Source organism: Periophthalmus magnuspinnatus, chromosome 2 (genome assembly GCF_009829125.3).
Source record: "Periophthalmus magnuspinnatus isolate fPerMag1 chromosome 2, fPerMag1.2.pri, whole genome shotgun sequence".
NCBI lineage: Eukaryota > Metazoa > Chordata > Actinopteri > Gobiiformes > Gobiidae > Periophthalmus > Periophthalmus magnuspinnatus.
Window position 1 is genome coordinate 11724535 of NC_047127.1, and position 26900 is coordinate 11751434.

The following is a 26900-nucleotide window of genomic DNA, read 5'->3' on the forward strand; positions in this document are numbered from 1 at the left end:
TCTGCAAAATTCTGGAGATTATGCAAAATATGAAATAATTTACTACTATTTGTTAACTTGCATTGTTACGTTTTTTGTTTTGTTTTGTTTTTTGTTTGATTGTTTTTTGCCTCTAAGCACTAACTCCAAGTCATTCTTCATTCTCTTGTCTTAATTAAAATATAACAGTTGTGCAAAATTCTGGAGATTCTGCAAAATTTGAAACAATTTACGACCAAATTTTTATTCCCAATTTTCATTACTGCTTCAATTTTACTCATATCGTTGTTATTCTTCTTCTTCTTCTTTCATTCTCACCTCCCAAACCACCAAACTCACTTATAAAACCATTGACCTGTACTATTTGATGTGCATTTTATTCCTATTGTCCGTTCACAAAAACCTGCCGATCACACGCGCTCTATAATATTGATAACTGATCGTGGTTATGGATTACCGATCGTATGACATCATGGGAGCGGCTTGAGTTTCCGATGCCGAGAGGAGGAAAGCTACCCAAGCGAAATACTACCCCTCTTCTCTCTCTCTTTCTCTCTCATCTCTCTCATCTCTCCATCTGTAAGGGTCCTATAGGGCCGTTTTCACCGTTATTGACCATTTTTGAATTGGTTTTGCGTGTTTTTATCGCCGGGTTTCAGATGACATAACAGGATTCTACGGGACGGCACTGTTTGGTGATTCAAATGTGAAATTGAATGATTTTGTGTGTTTGCATGGATAAATACAGCAGGATCTTTATTTAACGCATAGACCTTCTTAGAAAATACAGATACTGGCTGTTACAGATTTGCCAATTAATAAAAAATGTTTAAATTTGAGGTTTAAATTCTGAAATGTGTATCCAGATTGGGTAGATTTCTTTGTAAATCACAATATAAACACAGTGAAACTAGTTAAAGGCCAGTTTATCTTTGGTCCACGAGTGAATTAGCAAGATTATTTGACATTTTGAAGTTCTATTTGGATAAAACAAAAATAAAATAACTTTGTTGGGTGATAGTCAAATTGACAAAGATAAGGGATTGCACTAAAAATAAAACGCAAAACCCATCATCCTTTTTTTTCCTGCAGGTACAGCAATGACTCCCAAACTTCCCTTGTATTGAAATATTTTATTATAAACCTAACCAAGGTTAATTTAAATGGTAAATTCACCTTCAAGATCCAAAAATATCTGCCCGTAGTGCTTGATATGACCTAATAACATTACAGTATTGTGTGTGTACTGTGCATATTGTTCATAAATTATAATTCAGTTGCATTGTAGTATGTAGAAAGTAGTATTTACATTATTGTTCTAACTGTTCGGGTGTATTTAGCCTATTTGGGCCTTTGCTGCGTCTCTACTTCATTAACGCGCCGTGAATCAGGCCCTTACTGCCCCCTATTGGCCAAATCTCAAACCTAGTCTTTCACTTTCAGATCTGCATTCTTCTCATCCACTGACATTTTCATATTTCTGCTTCAGTTTTGCACTTCCTAAACACATTTCTACACTTACTTTCGGTTAAACACATGATCAAACTAAATGACGCACGACCTATAAGCTTAACTCACACCACAGATTCATTTATGTGACAAAATGAAAGCTGTTTGACTAAAATTGTTCTTCAAAGATAACATTTCCCCCCCAAATTTAGGTTGCATTGTTGTATTGTAGATTATTTGCTCGCTCTTCTTGCATAGACAGTTTGGAACCTCTTTCTTCCACTCTCCGCTAAACCCCGCCTCTTTTCGCACGGACCTGCCCCTGATTGGTCCCTCCCCTGGTCCTGTCACAAGGCGGGGAGCTCTCTGATTGGCTGAGGCCGCTGGATGACACGCGAATGCAAAACAGTACCGGTAAAAGGCTGTCCCTGTCACACGCTATTTAGATTAGAAGCGAAGCAAGAACCGAAGCGACAACTACGGCTACTTTCCTCCATTATCTGCTAAAAATTTACACATGAAAGTTCATTTTAAATCATTTCCCGAGTATTTTGAACTGCTTTGTCGCTGTTTTTTTCCTGAACTTTCTTTCCGGACTTATAAGGAAACTAAACTCAAAGCGCAAAGGATAATTTTGTCGTGCGTAAAAGTCAACGTGGACCCCTGCAGCATCTTTATAAAGTGATATTACGGGACATATAACCAGGGCAACGTGCGAGAAGACGTTCGGACGCGAAAGGAACAAACTACGTGACATTTAAAGGGCACGAGATAGACGGAGGTTTACGTGGAGTGCACGTTATTACGCACAAATGGTGTTTCTGTGGGACGCGAAATACGGTACAAAATTTTACTTTTATTTTCATTTTTTTTGCGACTTTTTGACATTTATTTATTTTAATTCTGGTAATAAAAATATGCATTGAAAGATATAGCACGGTGTAAGAAGATAAGACAAAATATGGCACTAAATGAGACGGTTTTTATGCACGGTGGATGCCAATTTACGCGCATCCTGAGCCTCCTTCTTATTAGTTAAACTTTAAAGGCTTTTGGTGTAAAAACGAAACTAAACAAACAGAATGAAGCTATAAGTTTGTAGCAATTATGCAAAGAGTAAAGGAAATGACACGTTAACTCTTTGACATTTTGCATGGTTTATCTTGCAACTAAACGTTCAAATGTCTGTCTTAAACATCACTTGTATGAGCAGTTTAGTTTTCAGAGGAAATAAATTAGTTGTATGCTGTTATAAATTACAAATACTACTAGAATGAATTAGAATTGCATTACTTATCATTAAGGAAAATTATTACATTGGTCATTTGATTTAGACTGTATTTTAACACAATTTCACCCTTTGGCAATATTTTCAGATCTGTTGTAATTTTTTTTTTTTTTTTTTTTTTTTTTTGGGGGGCCTTGGATGTTTGCATTTGGGAATATTTAACATGCATATTTCATACACAAATTTTACCCAAAACCGTGAACTGTTTTCTCTTTCCAAATCTGTATGTATATGTTGTGTACAATTTTGAAATCATTTTACAAAATCAGTAATGCACAGCGCGCCCTCGGCTTCAATCAGGGTATACAGATCCAAAACACATTACTTTATGATATTGTAACAGAGGAGAGAGTAACTATATTATCTTGTATTCAACTTGAGTCATTTTGCCTTTGTTACACTTGCGGCATTACTTTTATTTTAGGTCTAGGTACTATACTCTTAGCAATTGTTGGTGCGTTGGTAAATAGGGATAAAACAGGTAAGGTAAAAGCTATAATAGTAGTAGTACTGGTAGTAGTAGTAGTAGTAGTAGTAGTAGCTGCATATATTTGAATATTTGTGTTGAAATGCTGTTGTCCTAGGTTGTCTAAGCAATTGGTATTAACTTTGTATAAGTGAAAAGTCAGGTAATAAAGCTTTAAATGTCATCGTCATAGTAGCAGTAGCAGTAGTAGCAGTAGTAGTAGTGATGTTGTCATATAGTTGCATATATTTGTATATTGGTTAAGCCTTAAGTGTTGAAATTGTGTTGTGGTAGCCCAAACCTCTACTTCCTGATTTTGCGGTTTGTTTGTGAAAAGTGGGCGGGATTTAGGATCTAAACTTCCTTAAAACCATTGGTCAAGGTTTGGTTAGACTTGGGTTAGGCTGTGGTCAGAGTGCGGCTTGGCGTTTTGACAGGAGCAATGCATAAGGGTCGCATTTATTATCACAAAGTTAGACGCTGTTTCCTATAAGGACCAGTCTGGAATCAATGTGGAATTCCAGTGTCTTACAAAATGAATTTCACATCTAATTCTGTCTTATTTTTTTTACGTATTTAGCAAAACCATTGGTTAATTATCATTTTAAATACTCACTTATAGCTTATGTTAGTGTTTCATAGTGCATCCATATCTGTTACACCTCGGTATAGACTTTAAATGAGAGAATTTCAAAGGTAAACAATTTATTTAAGATCAAATTGGATGCAACAAAATGGGCCTCTATTCTATATTACAATATAACAATTTGCAATTATTCTGTGGAGACTTGAGTTTCAAATCCTCCCGAGATATTTGAATAAGTTATTTTGATACATTTTGAAATCACAACAGTAAATCCTTATAAATCTTATTGTTCATGTTCACTTTTTTTTTCTTTTTTTTTTAAGTTTTAAGCGTGTAAACATTGCAAGTGCGATTTCATTAGATCGCGTAATGTAACTCAGAATATGTTTTGTGTTGAATTTTATCAATGGCCCTATTTATTACGAGCTACATGAATAACATATTGTGAGCTTTGCAATTCATTTAAACAAAATAGGCTGAAAATTTGCAACTTTGACTCTACGGCAAACTGATCGAGTTATGAACATATTTAAAAAACATAGATATAATGAAGGAAAAAGTTACAAATCTGAAAATAACAAGCGTAATCGTTTTAAAGTCTGTTTTGTTGTTACTGTAACTGGATGAGTTCTCGCGCTGGTATTCGCCTGACTGTGAGTGAGCCGTGTGTCATGCAGTTCTTGTAATCTTTTACCAAAATTCAGTGATGGCTTTTCTCCACAAAGGATGACCAAAGACCTCCAAATATGTCCAAAAACACACCCACGGATAAAAAAAAACTCCTCTATTTTCATTTTTTTCAGATAGTAAAGATTTGATCAAGTTTTATCGTAAGTATACTTATCTAATGTTAAAGCGGCGTTCACTTGTACACACTGCATTCAAATTGGGACTAAACCAGGGCAGGTTCAGACCAGAACTAACCCAGGATTTAACCAGGACTAAACCAGGATCAAACCAGGACAAGCAGGAGCGCAGTCAAAGTATACCTTGAAATTATTATGGTTTATTTAGTTCTATATGTATTATTAGCTTAATTTTGTCAATTACATTTTGAAGTGATATTGCAGAGATTTTATAGCATTTTTATTTTAGTTATTGATTTTTTAATGTAAGTTTTTCCCTCATAATTCTAGATTTAACAGTAGCTGATGCCGCTGGTAGTCTTACTGCATTGCCTCTATTATATCCTCGTGTATATTCCAGCACAAATGTATTCTCTACAGAGTACTTTTGCGCTGTATTTTTTTTAACTATCTGATGTACTGATATTGAATGTAATATTTACCGGTCGTGGTTGTTTGTTGATCCAGACCCAGCCCCCGGGCGCCGCTACACTCCCCCCTCCACGACGCTCTCTTCTGGGGGAAAGATGACCGAAGCTCTGCCTCTCGGAGCTCAGGAGCCTGGAGGAGGCAACGCACAAGTGTCCAAGTACAGCATGGCCGGCAGAGGAGTACTGCAGGTCAGAAAACTGTACTAATGCATCTACTACTATTATCACTGTTACTACTGTTATTACGGCTACTGCTGCTAGAACTTTTGTGATTACGGCGATGAATAATGCTATTACTGTACATTCTGACAATACTACTGTACTACTATTCATTCTACTATTACTTTTACAAGAATGACTACTACTGCTACTCTTACTGCTGCTAGAACTATGCGAATATGGCTATGACTACTGCTATACATTCTGGCAATACTACTGTACTACTATACATTCTGTCACTACTTTTACTGCTACAACTATTTCTACTGCTAGTACTACTTCAGTTGCTATTGCTACAACTACTGCTACTATTACTACTATTACTATACATTCTGGCAATACTGCTACCACTACTTTTACTCTTACTACTCCCCGTGCTGCTACTTCTTGTACAAATATGCAAAATTGATCTTGTAACTGCGCTTAGAACAAAGTGCGAATGCGATTTATGATCATTTCAAAACAAACAAATGTAACTCTACCTAGCAACAGTGGAAAAAAAAGCCTAGGTAAATGTCTAGAATAAAATAGATTGAAATTTCAAAATCAGATTTATAATTTGATGTCTTTTCTTCAGGTAATCTCGGACCACTCGGGGGAGCTGGTGAAGACGGACAGTCCAAACTTCCTGTGCTCAGTCCTGCCGACTCACTGGAGGTGTAACAAGACACTGCCCATTGCCTTCAAGGTAAAACATGATCGTGATTAAATATAGTGTTCTACAGAGGAAAACATTTACTATTGTTTCTCTTAAAGCTCTTCCACTTTGAGCATGGTCTGATGCCAGGTCAGTCTTGTTATAGACTTGGTTTGGTCCCGTTTTAGTTCTGGTTTAGTCCTGGTTTAGTTCTGGTTTCGTCCTATTTTAGTCCTGTTGTAGTCCTGGTATAGTCCTGGTTTAATAGTCATGGTGTAGTCCTGGTCTAGTTCTGGTCTAGTCCTAGTTTAGGCCTGGTTTAGTCCTGGTTTAGTTCTGGTTTAGTCCTGTTTTAGTCCTGGTTTTGTAGTCCTGGTTTAGTTGTCATGGTGTAGTCCTGGTTAGTTCTGGTCTAGTCCTAGTTTAGGCCTGGTTTAGTCCTGGTTTAATCCTGGTTTATTTGTAGTTTGGTCCTCTTCTGGTCTTGGTTTAGTCCTGGTCTAGTCCTGGTTCATCCCTGGTTCATTCGTGGTTTAGTACTGATTTAGTTGTGGCTTGGTCATCTTCTAGTCCTAGTTTAATCCTGGTCTAGTCCTGGTCTAGTCCTGGTCTAGTCCTGGTCTAGTTCTTGTTCATCCCTGGTTCAGTCTTGGTTTAGTACTGGTTTAGTTGTGGTTTAGTCCTGTACTAGTGTCGTAACGGCTAGTGCGGGTGCGGACCAAGGAGTGCAGACTCAGGGCAAGTTGACAGTGTTTATTTACAAAATGGTGCATTTCAGTTTTTAATAGTTCATTTAACACACACGGAGAGCCAGGGAGCGGGAGGCAGACCAGACGGGCGTAGTGCAGAGCGGGGACAGGAAAGCCAGGACCAGAGCGAGGACAGGATTGAGACGAGACCGGGGCAGGCCGAGCCGGAGTAGTCCAGAGAGAGGGAGCCAGGGCAGGAGGCGAAAAGCAAGCCGGAGACCAAGACGGAACAGGAGGCAAGGCAGAGGGGTGACTGTACCGGAGCTGGAGCACAGAGGCAGGAGCAGGAACGAGCGAGAGAGCAGGAATCTGGAAGGTGGCAAAAAGTCCAATGAGTAACAGGCAGACAGGCAACAAAGATGCAAAAACTAAGCTGGAGCATTCACGTTGACACGCGGACGGTCTGGCTCCGAGTGTCTTCTGCCGAGCCCTCATATACTCAGCAGCAGGTGGAGGTAATTGTGCTGATGCTCTCCAGGTGCGCGCGGGAGGAGTCAGGAACTCCGCCCAGCTCCAGGCAGACAGGTAGGGGAGGGGGAGAGAACACAGGGAGACAGAAAATGCAGGCATCATGACAACTAGTCCTGGTTTAGTCCCGGTTTAGTCCCGGTTTAGTCCCGGTTTAGTCCCAGTGTAGTCCCAGTGTAGTCCCAGTTTAGTCCTGGTTTGGTCCCAGTTTTGTCCCGATTTAGTTATGATTTAGTCTCCAATACTGGTTTAGTCCTGGTGTGGTTCTGCTCTAGTCTTGGTCTAGTTTACGTTTAGTCTCAGTTTGGATGTAGTATTATTGCAGTGTAGATCCTCTTATAGACTTATACACAGTAGGAAGAATAACCATAAGTATTAAACTCTCTTATACCTTATACTACAATTTGTAAAGTGGTGACTAATAGTGAAATCGTATTTAAGATAACCAGAGAAAAACTCTTATAACTTGTGTGTTGAATTGCAACAACACTGGCATGTACTAAACTCTGTGAATGGGTCTAAATTGTCCATTATAAGTGGGGAGCTGTAGCCTGTATAGCGTTTTATAATGCGCTCACCACACTTATGTTAGCGGATGTTAATGCACAAAACTCAATAAATCAATGGGTTTGTGGCTAAAAGCTACATTTGGTCTCAAAGTGCAGTGAAAGTGTCAGATACCGCCTCCAATCAACAAATTATCACCTCCCATACGCGTGTACAGGAAATCAGTGTTTTCTATAGAAATCAGATATAGGGCGACAGTGGCTCGGCTGGTAGAGTGTTTATCCACTGAGCTGAAGCTTGCCAGTCTGAATCCCGCTTTTGCACCAGTGCGATTCTAGCTCTCACAGATGAATTCTGTCGTTGTGTCCTTGGGCAAGACACTTAACCCATCCAGCCCTCAGTGTTTGCGTACACTGCTGTATGAATGTGTGTGTGAATGGGTGGCTTTGAGTGCCTTGAAGGTGGAAAAGCGTCATATTTACCATGATTTTTATGTAGAAATGACACTATTTAGAGTTGTTTTATCGCTCAATATCTTTTACTTTACTTGAGAAACATTATTTTGATGTAAAAGCAGTTAAGTAAAGTGATTAACTTACAATATGATCACTCTTATCCTAAAATAAAGGGTGCATACTACGCTATTTTCTGATCTATGGGTTTGTTTGATTCACACATGTTTAACACAGACCCTGCACATTTAGGTTCTTCTTTCAAACACTGTGTTGTCATGTGGTAATAGAGGAAGTGATCCACATCATTTGCATGATTTCAGCTTTGAAATTGCCAATCTCTACTGAACAAAAGGTAAAATGTAACTGTTAACCACCCGACATCACGAGGTGGAACAGAGGATTTTGAGCTTCAGAGATGATAGACTAATGATAAAGTGTTACTCAAACATGTGTGAATGAAACAAAACACAACTCCAGGTCTGTTTTTGAGGTAACAGGATTATAACATGGCTTAAAACTCAAAAGTTAGTTTTCTGTAATATAAGACCTATAAACATTTTCTGTCAATAGCAAGGTAAGAATATTTACTTGAGCGAAGTTACCACATTTGAGCCAGTAGTCCATCCTGTTATAATATTTAATGCAATTGTATTTTTAATAATACTGTACATTATAATCTTTAGGCGTAAAATAACTTCATAAATACACCAATACCTAGGTGAACATGGTTAAAGTTTTATGCTCTCATCTAAAAAATGATTTCTATAGAAAAATAACATGCTGCATTGCAAGTAGTAGTTGAGTAGTAGTAGTAGTAGTAATAGTAGTAATAGGACAAGTTGTAGTATTAGCAGTAGCAGTAGTAGTTAAAGTACTGTTTTCACCTCATCTATAATACTGCCTGCCCTGCTGTGTTTACTTTGGACACTTAAATATGTAACTTTTCAGGTAGAAAGGTGGTTTCCGCCACCTACTAGTCTTCGTGGAAGTGTTATGTCTTTGTCTAGAATGTTTCGCAATATATCATTAAACTTATCTATCTCCCCTGAGACAAGCAAATGACGGCGCCGGGCCAAGTTGCGGGTCAAATCAGTGGAGAGGCGAGCCCGCTTACACTAAAAATGCATGTTTTCAATGTATTTTTGAGCAATAAAACACAATGGAATAGACACAAGTGTAGTATGATGTTGTGCAGTGAACATTCTAGACAAAGATAAAATACAGAACAGCCAGTTTTTAGACTTAAACAATCATGAGTTCTTGTAGTAAACATTGTTGTATCAAAGTTCAACAAACAAGTGAGATATTCAGGCGGTCTATCAAGTAGTCCACGTCAATATTATTTGTTTATTTGTACAGTTAATACAATGTGTACTTCTTTTACAGGTGATAGCATTAGGAGACATACCAGACGGGACTTTGGTCACAGTGATGGCGGGAAACGACGAAAACTACTCTGCCGAACTCAGGAACGCTACGGCGGCCATTAAGGGACAAGTGGCACGATTTAATGATTTGAGATTCGTCGGGCGCAGCGGACGAGGTAATCGTAAAGTACATGGAAGAAGCTGCATTCATGTATTATGTCATAATCTGAGATGGAGGGCTGGGGCCTGTGTAACTCTACGGGAGACTCATACAAACTTATGATTCACAAATTTTGAACCTTATCATTATTTGTTTGGGAGGGAGAGAGAGTGTATTTATATGAGCAAAAATAGCGCATTGTGATTGGCTCAAATCATCTTCTTGATTGAATTAATGTTAACAGTGTAGTAGTAGCCATGACTAATTAATTGTAGTATTAATTTAGCAGCAGTAGTAGTAGTAGTAGTGATTGTAGTAGTAGTAGCAGAAGTAGTTGTAGAAGTAAAAGTAAAAGTGGTTGTGAATATTAGTTGCAGAATCAAGCCATTTTAGGGGTTTCTGTAGTAGTAAATGTAGTAGTAATAGCTGTTATCAATTACATTTCACAGTAGTAGTAGTGGTAGTAGTAGAAATAGTAGAAGTGTTGTTATAGTAGTAGCAGTAGTAGTCGTATTATTAAGACCATTAAGAGCAGTAAGTCTTAGTACAAATAATTGTAGTAGTAGTAGTAGTAGTAGTAGTAGTAGTAGAAAAACTTGTATCAAACTTTACAAACTGTTATTCACTCTCTTAATTGGTAAATACACTGAGTACTTGTACCTCTACTTTATTACAGATACAATGGTTTAAAACTGGTGTGCTCAATTTGGGGAAGTCCTCATGAATAAAAACAGTATTTGGTTCAGTTACTTCCTTGTACTGCATTGCCGGAGACGTACTGTTAAACTGACTTACTCTAACTGTAGTACTATAGGCAAATGTGGTACTTATCTATTTAAAGTAGTACAAGGTGCAGTGTTTTCTCAGGAACACATTAACTTGAGTTTTACATGAAAATACAACTATGGTAGAGTACAAGTACACGTTTATCGTAGTTTAAGATAATGAACAACAACTACTACTACTACTGGAACTGCTACTACTACTACTACTACTACAACAACTACTACCACTACTACTATTACTACTACTATTTCAACTACTATAACAACTACTAGTAAAATTAATATTACTACAATACCACAATGTTTTTAGGTCAGATTATATCATAAAATATACATTTTTTCTGTAAAATTTGCTTTCCAATGAGAATAAGTAGTTACTCAAAAGTTACTAGTTACTTTCCTTTTTGTAAATAAAAACTATCTGTAATATCTATTTTGAATATCTGTATTGCGTGTGATTCTACTTCCTGGTTGTATCTGATTGGTTGACGAGGGCCTATTGTTTTTAATGATACCGTACATGACCACATTAACTAGAGCGTTACAGTGTTTGTCTGTGAGCGGTTTAGTGGTTAGAGTCAGACAGACAGTGGTTTTAAGAGAAAGAGAGGGGGAGGGAGGAGAGAAAAAGAGAGGGAGAGGGGGGGAGGGAAGAGAGACAGAGAAAGAGGGAGAGAGATGGTGAGGGGAGAAAGAGGCAGAGGGTGGTCTATGAGCAGAGTAGTAGTTTGAGTAAGACAGTGGTTTTAAAAGAAAGGGAGGGAGGGAGAGAAGGGGGTGTAGGAGAGAGAGAAAGAGAAAGGGAAGAGTTAGGGGGAAGAAGGGAGAGTGAAAGAGTGAGATGGGAGGAGGGACGGGGGTTTGTCTATGAGCAGTTTAGTGGTTAGAGTTAGACAGATAGTGGTTTCATTGAAAGAGGGACGTGGGAGAGAAAGAGAAAAAGAGGAGAGAGAAGAAGTGACAGAGAGAGGGAGAGAGTGGTGTCTATGAGCGGTTTAGTGGTTAGAATTAGAGAGACAGTGGTTTCATTGAAAGAAAGAGGGACAGAGGGAGGAGAGAAAGGGGAGAGAGGTAGACAGAGAGGGATAGAGAGGGGGAGTAGAGAGAGATTTTAGTGGTTAGAGTCAGTGGTTTTAGAGAAAAAGGATGGAGTGAGGGGGTAGAGAGAAGGAGAATTGAAAGGGAGAAAGAGAAGAGAGTGCGCGCGAGTGATTTAGTGGTTAGAGTGAAAAGGGAGAGGGGAGAGACAGAGGGAGAGAGAGAAGACAAAGAGAAAGGAGCTCTGTGAGCAGTTTAGTGCTTAGATAGACAGTGGTTTTCTAGTAAGAGAGGAGGTAGAGATGGAGAGAAAGATGAGGGGGAGATAGAAAGGGAGAGAGAGGGAGAAGAGAATAGAGAGAAAGCAAGAGAGAGGGGGAGGTGTTGAGTGAACTGAAAGAGAGAGAGGGAGAGGGAAAGAGAAGATGAAGAGATAGAGAGAGACAAAGAGAAAAACAGCGGAGAGAGGGAGAGAAGATGGAGAGAAAAATAGATAGAGTGAGAGAGAGGAAATGTTTTGAAAGTTAGTCATAGTTAGTCAGCCTTCTACATTCGAACGTGTGGTAACAGTGGTTTGTGCTGTACAGGGATATTGTGGTCAAGTCTAAACAGGCTAATACTACTACTACCTCAAATATTATTGTGTACAAAGTCTACAGCAGCAGCAGCAGTGGTAATAGTAGTGTCACTGGGAGTATTGACATGTTTTTTTTATCCTGATTTCTGCTACATTTAAATCATAAGTAACTGAATTCAAAATTTGCCAAAATTGTATTTGTATATTTGTAATTAGGTCAGTTTACTGTAACATGTGGGGTCAATGAGAGTAAAGTGCTCGAGTTACAAACCACTTACCCTCCAGTCAGTGGGTGAATGCTAAACTGAAGTGCCACTGATGCTCCATTGAAAATATATTAAAACAACGGTATACTACAGTTATGTTTATTTTCACTTTTTCATCATTACCTGTTCAGTCTTGCATTAGGTCACTTCTCTGGAGGAGGGTCCATCAGCTGCTTATCTCAATGGAGAGATTATTGCTTTGCCTGGAATGTTCCATTGGATGGCATTAAACTTGTATATCTTACATCTGTTCAGTTCAATGTCTTATATTACATGCATTCTTATTGCCAGTGGGGTTGCCTCTGTACAGATGGTGGATCTCAGATCTCATGGTGGAGCTGTCTGTCTCAGATCTAAACCCGGTCTAAACCCCTTTGGTGGTCCAACTCTGGATCCTGTTTGGACTTGCTGCTGTTTTGAATGTAGCTTTATTTAAAACATTTATGGACGAGTACAAAGAGTACAAAGATGGTGGATACAGATCACATAAGAGAAGTTTTGAAAGAGGAACTGACACCACAGCACCTGTAAAAAATGATATGATATTACTGTTACTACTACTTTATTGATGACTACTACAGCCTGGCTACTGCTGCTGCTACTCCCACAATTACTACTTCTACTGCTATTACTACTACTATTACTTAAAGGGGCTGCCTATTTGTCTTCATGAAGTTGTGTTAATCCTTTTGCCTAAAGGTTCCACAGTATGGCATTAAACCAAGTCCAGATGTCTGTATTGCCTCTCCACAGATTGGATTTGTAACTTGTCCTGGTTGCCTCCATGGACAGGTTTAATGCAGTACTGTGGAACATTTCAGGCAACTGAACTGCTACTTCTTCAACTGTTACTACTTATGGGCCTTTACAGTGGTACATTTTACCAATAATAGATGGATCCTACACTAACTGTACTATATTTTTTTGTCTACTGCAAAAAGTACCAATACTGCGATTATTCTAGTAATAGACTACAACCCAGAGTGATCGGAAGTAAAGAGGAAATTGTGACTAGACCTGTCACCGTCCGCCATCTTGGTATGATCAAATAAAAGTGTCAGTTAATCTTGTGATAAGTGAGCGGCTCATTTGCATTAACACTGGTATGTCACTGCGTCTATTTGTGGACAAAACAAAGGATAAATGAAACACTTGATTCTGATTGGCTGGCAGCAGACTGTGATATCAAATATAACCAGGAAGTGTCAGTCAAAGGTGACTAAATTAAAACAATGGAGCTTTCACCACAGCAACAATAAAGACAGGGAAGATGTACTATATATTGTTGTAACATTAATGCAACTTACTAATGCTATTTTAAAACACAAATTACATAATTATTAGATTTTAGTTAGTACAAATAGCATCAGAAGTTACCATATTTTCCGGACTATAAGTCACCCTTTTTTTCATAGTTTGGCCGGGGGTGCGACTTATACTCAGATGCGATTTATATGTGAAATATATGTTTTTTTCTTCAGTATTATGCATTTTGGGCTGGTGCGGCTTATACTCTGGAAAATACAGTACATATTTAACTTTTTTATTTGCATTTCTAACTTTTCTTGTGGGGCTCTGCCAGCTGCTTGTCTCCATGGAGATGTTATTACCTTGTCTAGAATGTTCCGAAGTATGGCATCTGTTCATTTACAAATATTATATATTATATTGCAAAAAATAGACTCTTTTACAGATCTGACTGGCTGTTACTCAGCATAGTGATGATAGTCACAGAGGTAGATAAGTTTAATGCCATACTGTGGAGCATCCTAGGACAACTGCTGCTGGACCTTCCACCAGAAAGGTTATACAGTGCTGCTTTATCTTTTCTTGGTGTACATGTTTATAATAAATACTTAACATAACATAATATTACTAATTAGCAACTACTACATTTTATGATACCGAATCTCTTCCAATCTGTGACCAATAGAAAATCAAGGTCTGGTCCTGGTTTGAACCCAGTTTAGTCCTAATTTAGACATGGATGGGTTCTTTCCAAGTCCAGGTTTAGTCCTCATCTAGTCCAGGTTTAATACTATTTTATATAACTAGTGAAACATGCAACAATATTTATATTTCTGTGTTTTTCCCCTGCAGGTAAAAGCTTCACATTGACCATCACAGTTTTTACCAACCCTCCTCAAGTGGCCACATATCAGAGAGCCATCAAGATCACAGTGGACGGACCCCGCGAGCCGAGACGTGAGTCAGCATCATCCAGTCACTCTCAAAACTGGATACGTGCACCACTGGGTATTTGTGTTTTTCAGACTGTAGAATGTGATGATATCATACTCTCAGATGGGGGCAAGAGACAGTTTTTCTTTCTATTGATTACATTGTACTTTGCAATGAAATATAAAAGAAAAAGTAAACTCACAAATGTTGAATCTGATCATTTCTGTTAGTGACTAGGCCCATTATCCTTTTGACAATATTAATTTCAGCTGCCCATCGTCTGTATTAAACATTATTGGTCTATAGCAGGGGTTGGGAACCTATGGCTCACGAGCCAGATATGGCTCTTTTGATGACTGCTTCTGGCGCTCAGATAAATCTTAGCTGACATTTGTTAACACAATAAGTAATGAATAAATTATACATAAATACAAGTAATCAAATCAAGTAATTTTCAAAAATAAACAATAATACGGTAAGAAAACCATTTGGCTTCGTCTTTGTGCGCTGCCTCAACTAACACGTTGTCACAGCGCGTGCTGTTTTCCCTTGTGTGCGCTATCGCTCTTAAAGTGACGGTAACATATTTACATAAAACTTCAATAATGACAATCCTAAGATATTTTCCAAAATCAACATTAATGCAATAAAACAAGTGTAGCTTATACATATAAATCAAATATTAACATAAAACATCATTTATTAACATTAAAATATTAACACTCTGAATTTGCATGCATTACCAAACGTAAACCAAAACTTGGCTCCCACAGATGTTATTAAAAAAAAAATTAACAATACATTCAGAGACTTCTTATACTCAAAAATTGTTGGTCTTGTTTAAAAATTCACACATTTAGTTGTATTCAGAGTTAAAAAATATTGTATGGCTCTCACGGAAATACATTTTAAAATATGTGACTTTTTTGGCTCTCTCGGCTAAAAAGGTTCCCGACCCCTGGTCTATAGAATGTTGTGATGTCATCTGAAACCCAGCATTTGATACTACCGGTAACTTGAACTAGTATCGAAACTAGATACTCAGTTATTGATACTATCGAAGTCACATTCATACGACAGAAATCAACCTTTCCTGAGCAGCTTTAGAATGATCTTGAGCTGTATCGGGACAAGTATAAGACACATAGACTAGTATACACCCATGGACCACTATGAATCTACATGGACGACTGAGGGATTGCACAGATATAAGACCACATGGAAATATAAAAGAAACTAATATTATTTAAAAAGATCACATTCTATATCATTGTAGTATTAGAATTGATATTGAGTATCGTGTCTATTTCCTTGTATTGGAATAGACTTTGACATTTTAGTATCGTGACAACCCTAACCAGGCACTTTACTTTTACTTCTTCAAAATGATTGTTGCTTTTTCATGTAGTCTGCAGGACAAATTTGCATTCTGAATACATGTATTTATTTGTGTATCTATTTATTGACATAGTTAGCATTCGCGCAGTATCTTTGCCTCGTAATATCTCGAGTTGCTTCTATATCCGATGGTGGCGACAGTGTAGTTAAAAATACCCGTATACTGCAGTAGTAATAGTAGTAGTCAGTACATAGTAATGCGTGGAGCTTCTGTCTGTGTGGTATAAGTGTGTGATGACATAATGTTATAGACCCATAGAGACTGTGTTAACGTGTCCCGTCTGCTGCCTCAGTGTCTGGGGTAGGAGGAGGGGGCAGAGGGGGTTTAAATGGTAGACTAAATACAAGTACAAATCAGTACAATTACTAGGTCATCTTAAGATAGTATTAGTCCTGGTTTAGACCTGGTTTTGTCCTTGTTTAGTCCTGGTTTGGTTTTGCCCCAGTTTAGTCCTGGTTTAGTCCTGATTTTGTCCTTGTTTAGTCTTGGTTTAGTCCTGGTTTTGTTCTGGCTTAGTCCTGGTTTTGTCCTAGGTTAGTCCTGGTTTTGTCCTAGGTTAGTCCTGGTTTTGTCCTAGTTTTGTCCTAGTTTAGTCCTGGTTTAGTCCTGGTTTAGTCCTGGTTTTGTCCTGGTTTAGTCCTGGTTTTGTCCTGGTTTTATCCAAGTTCAGTCCTGGTTTTGTCCTAGTTTAGGCCTGGCTTAGTCCTAGTTTAGTCCTGGTTTTGTCCTGATTTTGTCCTGATTTTGTCCTGGCTTAGCCCTGGTTTAGTCCTGGTTTTGTCCTGGTTTAGTCCTGGTTTTATCCTAGTTCAGTCGTGGTTTTGTCCTAGTTTAGGCCTGGCTTAGCCCTGGTTTTGTCCTGGTTTTGTCCTGGTTTAGTCCCGGTTTTGTCCTAGTTTAGTCCTGGTTTAGTCCTGGTTTTGTCCTGGTTTAGTCCCGGTTTTGTCCTAGTTTAGTTCTGGTTTTGTTCTGGTTTAGTCCTTGTTTTGTCCTGGTTTGGTCCTAGTTTAGTCCTGGTTTAGTCCTGGTTTTGTCCTATTTTAATCCTGGTTTCATCTTGGTCTTAGTTCCAATTTGGGGGGGGCAAAGAGGGTTTAAATGGTCGACTAAATACAAGGATCCAAAATGAGTACTTTCTATTCTCAACATATACTTTCACAAAATGTTTTAAACTGTGGTAAACTTCAAATCTAATGTAACTATATACTGTTACTACAATGAAATACTTCCACTCTGATCACTCTGATTGCTGTATACAAGACTCTCAAATGTGTTAGGGTCCAGAACAGAAGGTCATCTTAGCGTACGTAGTTAGTATATTCAAATCAAATATATAATTGTATTTTTACATCTAAAATACAAATATTAAATACGCTACTTTTATTACTGCTCCTGATTTTTACTACTCAACTACCACATTTATTATCACTGCTGCTATTACTGATTTTCTACTTCTACTTCTCTCTATTTGGATAAACTGGACATACAAGTGTAGTGACAACAGGTCCGTTGCCATAGTGATTAACAATTCAAAACAAAACATTAGATCTTTTGAATGGGAAAAAGCCCTCAATATGTTGCATATAACAGGACGCTAAAACTCATGAATAGCTTAGAATAAAAAAACGAATATGTATAGTTCCTGTTTTGCTCCTGGCCCATGTGTATCACAGTGTACAGTGGTGGTCCACATACTGTGTAATATCTCATGTCTTTTTGGCCAGACTTCAAAGCCGCTGTCTCTTGGGTTACTGCACTTCCTCATGTGGGCGTTTGGGACGAGTGACGCTTAAACAACAGCTGACCCCCTCATTACCACCTCTGTACCCCCCTCTGTACCCATTTAAAGCAGACCTAAGTACTTTTCTAGCAGCATACTTTTACTCCTACTTGAATAATATTTTATTGAAGTAACACTACTCTTACTTGAATAAAAGTTTGATTCCTCTTCCCACTGTGAGTAAGTCTATGACAAAAGCTTTATGTCAACAATATGAAACGATTTGAACATTTGTGTTTCTTGCAGTGCTTCAGATATGATTTAGTTTGTCTATCCCTTGAAAATACCAGATTATGTGATTTTCTCTTCTCTTTAATCTAATCCGTAACCCCTTTAAAATCTTCACATCCCTAAACTACGTCCCCAGATTACAAAAACATCATCATACTTATATTTATGGGCGGTTTGGTAATAGAAATTCCCACTTTTGTTCATCGTGCGTGGGATGATGAAAGATGCATTGCACCATTTCTCTAATAAATGTACTTCCTGTGTTTTCATATTGAAGGTGACTTCCTCAGTAAAGATTCAGGCTTTTCATTGAGAACATGTAAGCTTTGGTCTATTTTTTTGAATTTATGCTGTAACGTCGTAGTGCAGAATGAGTGATGCTGATGTTGTGTCACTGGGCAAGACACAAAACGTCTATAATGAGTTTATAAGCACAATTCACAACTTTCAGAGACCAAAGTGGAGTTTAGCATGCTACCAACACACTTCTTTGCTTATACAATATTTCTGTTCTGGGGCAAGACAAATTAAGCTCAAATACATGGAAACTATTAAAATGATTGATACTTTGCAGTGACGTCACACTGGGGGTGTCCTGCCATTATGTCTATGCCGGAATGTTCAGCAGTTACTATGGTGACACAATGTACGCATTAGCAAACACAGCCTGAGGAGCTTTTAGATTGTCTGCAGCACTTTCAGGAACCTATGATCAATACAAGCGTTCATGGTCCTGTTTAGTTGTTTGATTTTCAACAAAAAGATGAGAGTGACTAACTGAAAAATTGTTGGCTATTGCTAGCTAGCTTGTGATGATAATTTTATGTTTGAGAGACTTCTCTTCAGTTGTAGTTCCAGCCAAATCAGCCCTTTCTGGTAAGATTGTGTTAAAAGAATTCTCAGATTAAAGTCAAACAGAGCTTCAGACAGAGCAGTTGTCATTTGTTGTCGTCATTTTGAGATCCCTCTAGACAATGAGATGGCCCATCTCAAGGGGCTTATCCTCCAAATAAATAAATAAAAGCAGTGCCTGCAGTTAGAATCACACCCCACGGGAATGTTGATGACATCAGCTGCAAAGTATCAACTGGGACCAGGGCCATGAAAATTAACAGAATATATTGTTTTGTTTTGTAGGGCATCGTCAGAAGTTGGACGAGGTAAAACCCGGGTCGTTGGCGTTTTCGGAGCGTCTGACGGAGTTGGAGCAGTTACGGCGCAGCTCAATGAGAGTCACTCCTCCTCATCATCATCACCATCACCATCATCATCCTCACCAGCAGACTGCCAACAGCAGACAGACAGCAGCAGCTCTGAATGCAGCGTCCTTCTCCAGTCCCACACACTCCCAGATCACTGCAGGTACACACACACGTGCTATAGAACACTGCTGATCAGAGGTGGGTAGAGTAGCCAAAAATTGTACTCAAAAAAGAGTAACGTTAAAATAATTACTCAACTAGAAGTACAAAGTAGTGGTCCAAGAAATTACTCAAATAAGAGTTAAAAAAGATTTGAGTCAAATAAGTCAAACGAGTAAGTCAAAGGGTGATTGTTGGAATCTCTGGTGGTGATAAGAAAGGCATTGGTCAATCATGTCAGATTTCTGAAGCTAAGCAGGGTTGAGACTGATTGGCCGACTCCAGCACCAAGTGTGGAGTGATTGAATAATGCGCTGTAAAGTGCTTTGGGTGTCTTGAAAGGTGCTGTATAAATCCAATGCATTATTAATACATTTGAAGGTAATTCTTACAAAAGGATTATAAAGTGCTACTATATTTAAAATGTTTATAAGTACTGTTACTTCTTACATTATGTACTTAGATAATACATTTTGTAGATTTAAAATATGTATAGAAACATGTATAATGCATAGCCCTAGTATTTCAGTAATACCTTACATGTACAAGCCTGTTAAGCCGCTCAAACCACGGCACTGTAGTGAGTATTCATTCACTTCATACTCACAGTAACAGAAGCAAAACTGCCAATCTGCACCATCCGCCCCTCCAACCACCAGCACTTACACACACACCACATTCATACTAGGCAATGTGGGTGAAGGGTTTTGCCAAAAGACACAACAGCAGCACTTGGTCAGAGCAGGAATCAGTTGCATCAGCTTAATTGTTTTCATAAAGTATAATGGAAGAATATTGGAAGGAGTCTCGTGATAGTGATCGTGGCCATATTAGGAGAACCAGTTACTCGTAGTATTGGTAGCATTAGTTTACTTTTGGTTTTGTCAAATTCAGATCTTTGTAAAAGTTTCTAAGCAGAAGTAGCAGCAGTCTCATTGTAAATCATGGCGACTGCCTGATCACACGCTGTAGTAGCACTTCCTCTCTGTGGCCATGCTACGGTTTGTGCGGTCTCTCTGCGGTCCTCGCGTCGATCCTGGTCCGTTTCAGTTCCTCTTCTGCGTTTGAATCCAGTGATGCGGATCTGATAGTTTCACGTGGGCGGCCATGTTGGTTAAGGCCGCAAAGAGGAAGTGAGAGACGCCTGGCAGGACATGACTCAAAAATATTATCGATCAAACAAATGATTCTCACGTTGTGATGAAGTTATGATTTCTTAGTGGTTGCTGAGAAATACTTTTGCTATCAACGGAAAATATGCTTATTTTGATGGAGATGTCATTTCTTTGCTTGTAATGTTCCACAGTATGACAATACACTTGTCTGTGTTGCATTTTCTCAATTACAGGCATTGCATTGCTAAAAAATACCTTAAAAACATATATTCTTTCTGTTGGCACAACCCCCCACCCCAAGTCTCCTCTGATGTGTAACCTGGCCTGGTGGCATCATCTGCTTGTCTTCACAACCGTTGCCATCATGATTAATATTTTAAAACCAAAAATTATATCTTTTGAAGTCCTTCCAGAATGATACAAAATTAGGACATAGTTGCCATAGTGATAAACAATGTAATGTAAAACTAAATATTATATCTTTTGAACAGGGAATACTGCGGGCCAGACAAATTTTACGTGCGTACAACAAGCTTTTTAAATTGTTTTCAGAATGAAAAAAAAAAAATCTATTGTCTTAGCGATTAACTATTTAAAACTGTTTATTACCTTACCTATCTTTTGAATGGAAAAAAGTTCTCAAAATGTTGGATATAACAGGAAGCTGACACCCACGAATAGCTCCATGTCCAGGGGGCTTGTCTTTCCCCCTTACCCCACTGGAGCTCACTGTGTCTGGGTATGTTTAGGCGGCTCTTGGCCCTGGTCCATGGTTCAGATTTGGCTCGAGTTGTAAAGGCCCTGTTTAACTGTGTCTGCGGCTGGAGTTTATTGGACTGTGGAGAAATCCATTCATCCACTCGCCCACTCACCGCTAATCACTTCCTCTGGGCGCCATGACAACAGCACACAAGCTAACAGGCTAAAGTTTGAGGGGTTTGCTAACTTTTGTCTTACCCAATTCATGGATTTCCACTTTCTGATGATTAAAAAATTAGGACCAGGATTAAGATCACAAGATATAATATTTGGTTTTGAATGGGTAATTGCTATGGTAACGGTATTATAATGACTCTCAAACTCATGGATAAGTGGGAATATAATTAGGATGTCTATAGTCTGTTTCAACTTGGTCAAACAAGGTGAAGTCATAATTAAGTCAGCAAAACATAAGCTTGAGAAATACTGCCACCTACTGAGCTTAAAAGGGACTATTAATAAAATCCAAATAGTTGTATAAGTCAGACTCCAGACCAGAGGTGACAGAGCCTTATCTGTGGCAGCGCCCAGACTATGGAACAGCCCCCTCTGTCTGTCAGATACACTCAGTCTTTAACACAGTATGTTGGTGTTTTATTGCTCTTTGCCTATACATCATGTGACCTGTATATTTGTTTTTTTATTGACTTTTATGTGACACACTTTGGGCAGCTGAAGTAGTTTTAAATATTCTATAAAAATAAATTTGACTTAAACTGAATTGAGTAAGTGGTTGTAGCTATTCAAATATTAGTACCAGTAGTAATAACAGAATGCTCTATATTTAGGGTAAAAATGTGAAGATTTCACATAGAAAAAAACTAAATCTTAGATATGGTAAAAGTACCCCTTTTCACTGTACAAGCCCTTATTATTACACAGTATGCTTTTTGCCTAAAATAGACTAAAATAAAAACATATTTTCATTATGGATGTTTTTATTCCACTGAAAAATCTTGTGCATGTGTAACTTTCTATTTACATGGAAATATGCAGTTGACTTTTGACCTCCAGAAAGTGACATACTATCACATGTCCTCACATTTTGATCAGAGCTGTTGTATTGATACATATAACATTAAATGTAAATGAAAAATGTACACAAACAAATGTCTTCTCTCCTCAGACTCCAGACAGATGCAGTCGTCTCCTTCCTGGTCCTACGACCAATCATATCCATACCTGGGCCAGATAACCACGCCCACTGTGCACTCGGCCAATCCACTGTCTCCGGGGCGGTCCTCCCTCGAGCTCTCATCACGACTCACAGGTAACGTATGTGTGATGTGAAATATGAAATAACAGTCTCACTGTTTAACTGCAGCAATGTATTCACGTCATTATTATTATGCTGCAATTGGAATGAAAGATTTATGCAACAGTCTCTGTTCTCATATAAACTCACAAGCAATAGCAAAGTATGTACAACTATTTTTTTCTTCCATTCCATTATACCCTTAACAATTAGAAAATAAAAACTTAAAAAACAATAATCAAACGGACTAATAAAACACACAATATTAATGTTCCAGTTTGCTGATGCCACTATGTATTAAAAGCTAAGAATAAGAAATAAAATCCTTTACACATGTTTCATATAACCTTTTGATGCAGCTCTACTTTTAATATTGTAGTAAAAAAAAACGTGTAAAATATAGAATTTTATTGCAGTTGAAATCCGAGTAGCGATTTATGTTTAAAAAGTAGGATTTTGTTAAGAGTGCACATTGTAAACAACATTAGAGCATTCATATCTGAGAGAAGATTTGAAAATACAAGAATCCCATGCATGTTTGGAGAATTTTTTATTTTTTATTTTTTATTTTTTATTACCTAAAAAATTGTATTCTTTACAATTTGATGACTGCGCCAACTCAAATAATGATTTATATTTAATTGTACTTACAGTGTAGTTCATTTCCCTTCACTCTTTCATGTATCTGATCTCTTTTAGGTCCGGAGCTCACGGCGTTCAGTGACCCTCGTATGACCATCGAGCGCCCCTTCTCCTCTCTGCCCTCTCTTCCCGACTCACGCTTTTCCGATCCTCGCGTTCACTATCCCCCCACTGCCGCCGCCTTCACCTATAGCCCCGCCCACAACACGGTTTCCAACGGCGCCCTGGGCATCGGACGCTACCACACCTACCTGCCTCCGCCCTACTCCGCCAGCACGCCCCACCAGACCCAGAATGGACCGTTTCAATCCACATCTTCGCCGTATCACCTCTACTACTCCACAGGTGAGGAACAAACCTGTTTTATCTCACTGTGCTGAAAATTAGCGCTGAACTATTTGGAAAAATATCTAATCATGATTGTTTTTGAGGAGCAGATTTGTGATTTATGTTTTAACAATAGGATTCTGTTCAAGAATTAACAAAAAGACTGAAATATGACAAACTAATACTCATCTCATTTCAGTACTAACTAAACTACAGGGTTAGCAGTTTTTATGCAAATAAGAATATATTTTGCGATAAATCTTAAAGTTCACCTGAAAATATACTGGTGTCAAACTGGTTTTATAAAATTTCAATCTTTTTTCAATCAACCACAAAGTGCAAAGTCTCTAATTCTTATTAATAATATCAGATCAAACTATACTGGCCCCTTCTAGTTAAAGGTGTTATCTTTAGCCATATCCTGCAATTTCCAATTTCCTAGAACCACCTTTTTGATAATAAAAATTAAACACTGCTGATCAAACTTTTTTTCTTTAAATTTTTGGTAATCAAACTTCGTCATTGTAACAACCCCAAAAATGTATTCTGTATAAAGAAATATTACTAGATTTAATTTTTTTAATTTATTTTTTTATGAAATGTTCCAATGTTGTATACTAATAATTTGAAAGCAAGTATTTTAGACATTTTTTTCAATTTCTTTTAGAGCTAAAATCTCAACATTTTATGGGTTTTTGGTGGAGCAGCATTTTATAACCTTAAGATTGTCAGTTTGAACCCTAAACAGTGCATAGTACATCTGTGTAATCCCTCAGTCATCTAGGTATGATCCATCGTAAAAGAAAAATTCAAATCTGTAAACTGGACAAATGTCTGTTGTATCCTGGGGCAAGTCACTTTACCCACACTGCCTCTGTATTTATGCTATTCAGAAGGGCTAATCAGCGTTTCTCTTATTTCTCTCCCTTTTTAGGCTCATACCAGTTATCGGTGATGCCTGGAGGAGACCGAGCAGTCAATGGAGGTGATTCGCGTTCCCCTCCCCGAATCCTGCCCCCCTGCACCAACGCCTCCACAGGCGCCGCCCTCGTCCACCCCTCGCTGCCCAATCAGAACGAAGGAGTCGGCGTGGAGGTGGAGTCAAGCCACAGCTCCTCCCCTACCAACATGGCTGAAGCTGTGTGGAGACCGTACTGAAAGACAGACGAGTGGTCAATAGTCAGGCAACCCCAGAGACGGTGGGCAAATGATCACTGAACTAAGAAACTTTAATCTATGCATTTTATTTTCTGGAGTAGTAAAGTAAATACTTGAAAGCAAAATATGCCAAAAATTACTCTATTAATATCGCGTTATTATATTCATTGATGAGATGTAGACTAATCCTCCTGCTATGTTTTAAAGGGTCTATATTACGCTATTTTATGTTCCATGTTATAATGTTGTTTCCTCATGAAAAACAGACCTGGAGTTGTGTTTTGTTTCATTCACACATGTTTAACACTGTATATTTAGGCTGAGTTATTCTCTCAAACAGAAAACACTCTGTTCCACCATGTGATGTCATGGGGTAATACAGGAAGTGCTCCACTGTGTTTTTAAACTCCACCATCACTAGAATCATTTGGATTATTTCAGCCCTGGAATTGACAGTCTCTAATTAACTAAAGGTAAAAGGAGCTGTTAACTTAAAAACTACCACTTCATGACATCGCAAGGTGGAACAGAGCATTTTGGGGTTTGGAGATGTGGACAGACTGATAATAAAGTGTTACTCAAACATGTGTGAATGAAACAAAAGACAGCTCCAGGTCTGTTTTTGAGGAGGTAACAACATTATAACATGACTTAAAGCTCACGAGAATCAATTTTGTGTAATATAGGAGCTGTAAACAATTTTTAAAACATGATTTAAAGAAGTAATGTCCCACAGTATAGCATTAAAGTTATTTCACATTTATTCAATAACATATTTTTAATTCAGATAATACAAATCTGACCCAGTGGCTTCAGCTGTTTGTTTCTATGGTGATATGTGTGTTTTCAAATTTCAAGGCAAAATAATGAACACCTCAAAGGAGACAGGCAGCTGGCGTACCCTTCTTCTGAAAAGTTACATATTGCACCTTTAAATAAACTGCATTTAAATGAAGAAGTTCAAGAATCCTTTGCCCACTTTCTTGGTTGTTGTTGGACTCATTTTTCCAGTCTACTGATACCGATGCAGACATTCTACATTTAAGGAACTATCAAAAAAGAAGAAGAAATTTAAACCAGGAAATGAACTTTAGTTTTACACTGACGATGTACAGCATGCGGTGGCACTGGACTGAAAACCTTTGTAAATTATCTTGTGTCGTCTCGTTGTCATGGTGAATAGCATTGTTGATGCCAAAAATGTGATGCTCTGACTTTTTATGTCACCAACCAAACTACAAAACAAGTTGGCATTATTTCACCTTTTCATATTTTTGTTGCTATAATTTGCTAAACCTTTGTCATTCTATTGTTTTTGCTACTTATTTGTTGAACTACTGTGATGCAAAATAGTCAGTAGATTACATTTTGAATAAATATTTAACACTGTGCCGTATGAAGATATATTAAAGCTACCATCCGTAATTAGATTGGCTGACCCCCCCCCCCCCCTGTTGTATTCTCACTTATCACCACAAGATGTCATCTACGTTACTCTTGTCTGACAGTGTACCAGTTTTGGTCTGACAGAAGAAGACCAGAAAAAAAATCAAATATACTTGTGGATGGTAGCTTTAAGAAGAAATGTTAACTTTTTCTTTTTTTTTCCTCACATCTTGGCAGAATTTTAATTTTGAAACAGTCTAAATCATTTGGTAATTGTTCAAAATTATTACAAAACGTGAAGATACTGGACAGTTTAAATGAATATATTTGTGCCAATTATACAAATTCCATCTTTATTTACAAGTAAAAGTAAAAATAAAAACATTACGTATTGAATATAACTCTACTTTTACAATGATTGAACTTTTGATGGACTTTTTCCAGCAAACTCTTATCAAGTTGAATTGTTGAAACATCAGGTAGTCATGGTAACTGTATCCAGCTTTATGGACTATTAAAGCCAGATGAATTGTTGTTAAATTATTATCAAATCCTTTTCCAAATTGTGCTGGTGCATGTGCATTTCTTGCTGGTTTTGTCTGTAAATATTCGGTGCATTTTGACTGTTTAACTTTTGCTGTTGTTTTGGAGATTTCTCACGGTTTGATTTTCGTTTCTATAAATATTCTTATAAAAAGCAGGCTGCTGTGGTTTGCTGGTGGGTGGTCCACTTCCTGAATCAGCCAATAAAAGTCTGAAACTGAAGCCAAAACGCCACCAGACATTTTCAAAGTATTAAGCTACCACTACTGCTGCTGCATATTTCTGCTACTACTACCTCTGCTACTATTAGTACTGCTATGTATGACTATAGTATGATTATTACTGCTGTTACTGCGGCTATACAACTTCTGATACGCTGCTGTGTTACACATAGCATATACTACTCTTTGGGCCTACTACTACAACTACAAGTACTACTACTCCTACTGCTACTAATACTACCAATAGTCTACTACTACTACTACTAGACC

At 38.0% G+C, this 26900-nt stretch overlaps 1 protein-coding gene across 1 annotated transcript; it reads left to right on the forward strand.

Annotated features, from left to right (window-relative positions):
* Positions 1-1872: 1872 nt before the first annotated feature.
* runx1 (RUNX family transcription factor 1) lies at positions 1873-25920 on the forward strand. The gene is made up of 9 exons (XM_033977410.2): positions 1873-2268; positions 5082-5233; positions 5841-5951; positions 9466-9622; positions 14373-14477; positions 19001-19225; positions 22225-22368; positions 23053-23340; positions 24257-25920. The coding sequence occupies exons 1-9, from the start codon at positions 2241-2243 to the stop codon at positions 24478-24480; spliced, it is 1434 nt and encodes a 477-aa protein (XP_033833301.1). The 5' UTR covers positions 1873-2240; the 3' UTR covers positions 24481-25920.
* Positions 25921-26900: the final 980 nt, after the last annotated feature.

Excerpts from the sequence above, each read along its gene's own strand:
- runx1 (XM_033977410.2), top strand. The coding sequence starts at position 2,241 with ATGGTGTTTCTGTGGGACGCGAAATACG. Across the intron at positions 9,623-14,372 it reads CGTCGGGCGCAGCGGACGAG|GTAAAAGCTTCACATTGACC; the intron begins GTAATCGTAAAG and ends TTTCCCCTGCAG. Across the intron at positions 19,226-22,224 it reads ACACTCCCAGATCACTGCAG|ACTCCAGACAGATGCAGTCG; the intron begins GTACACACACAC and ends TTCTCTCCTCAG.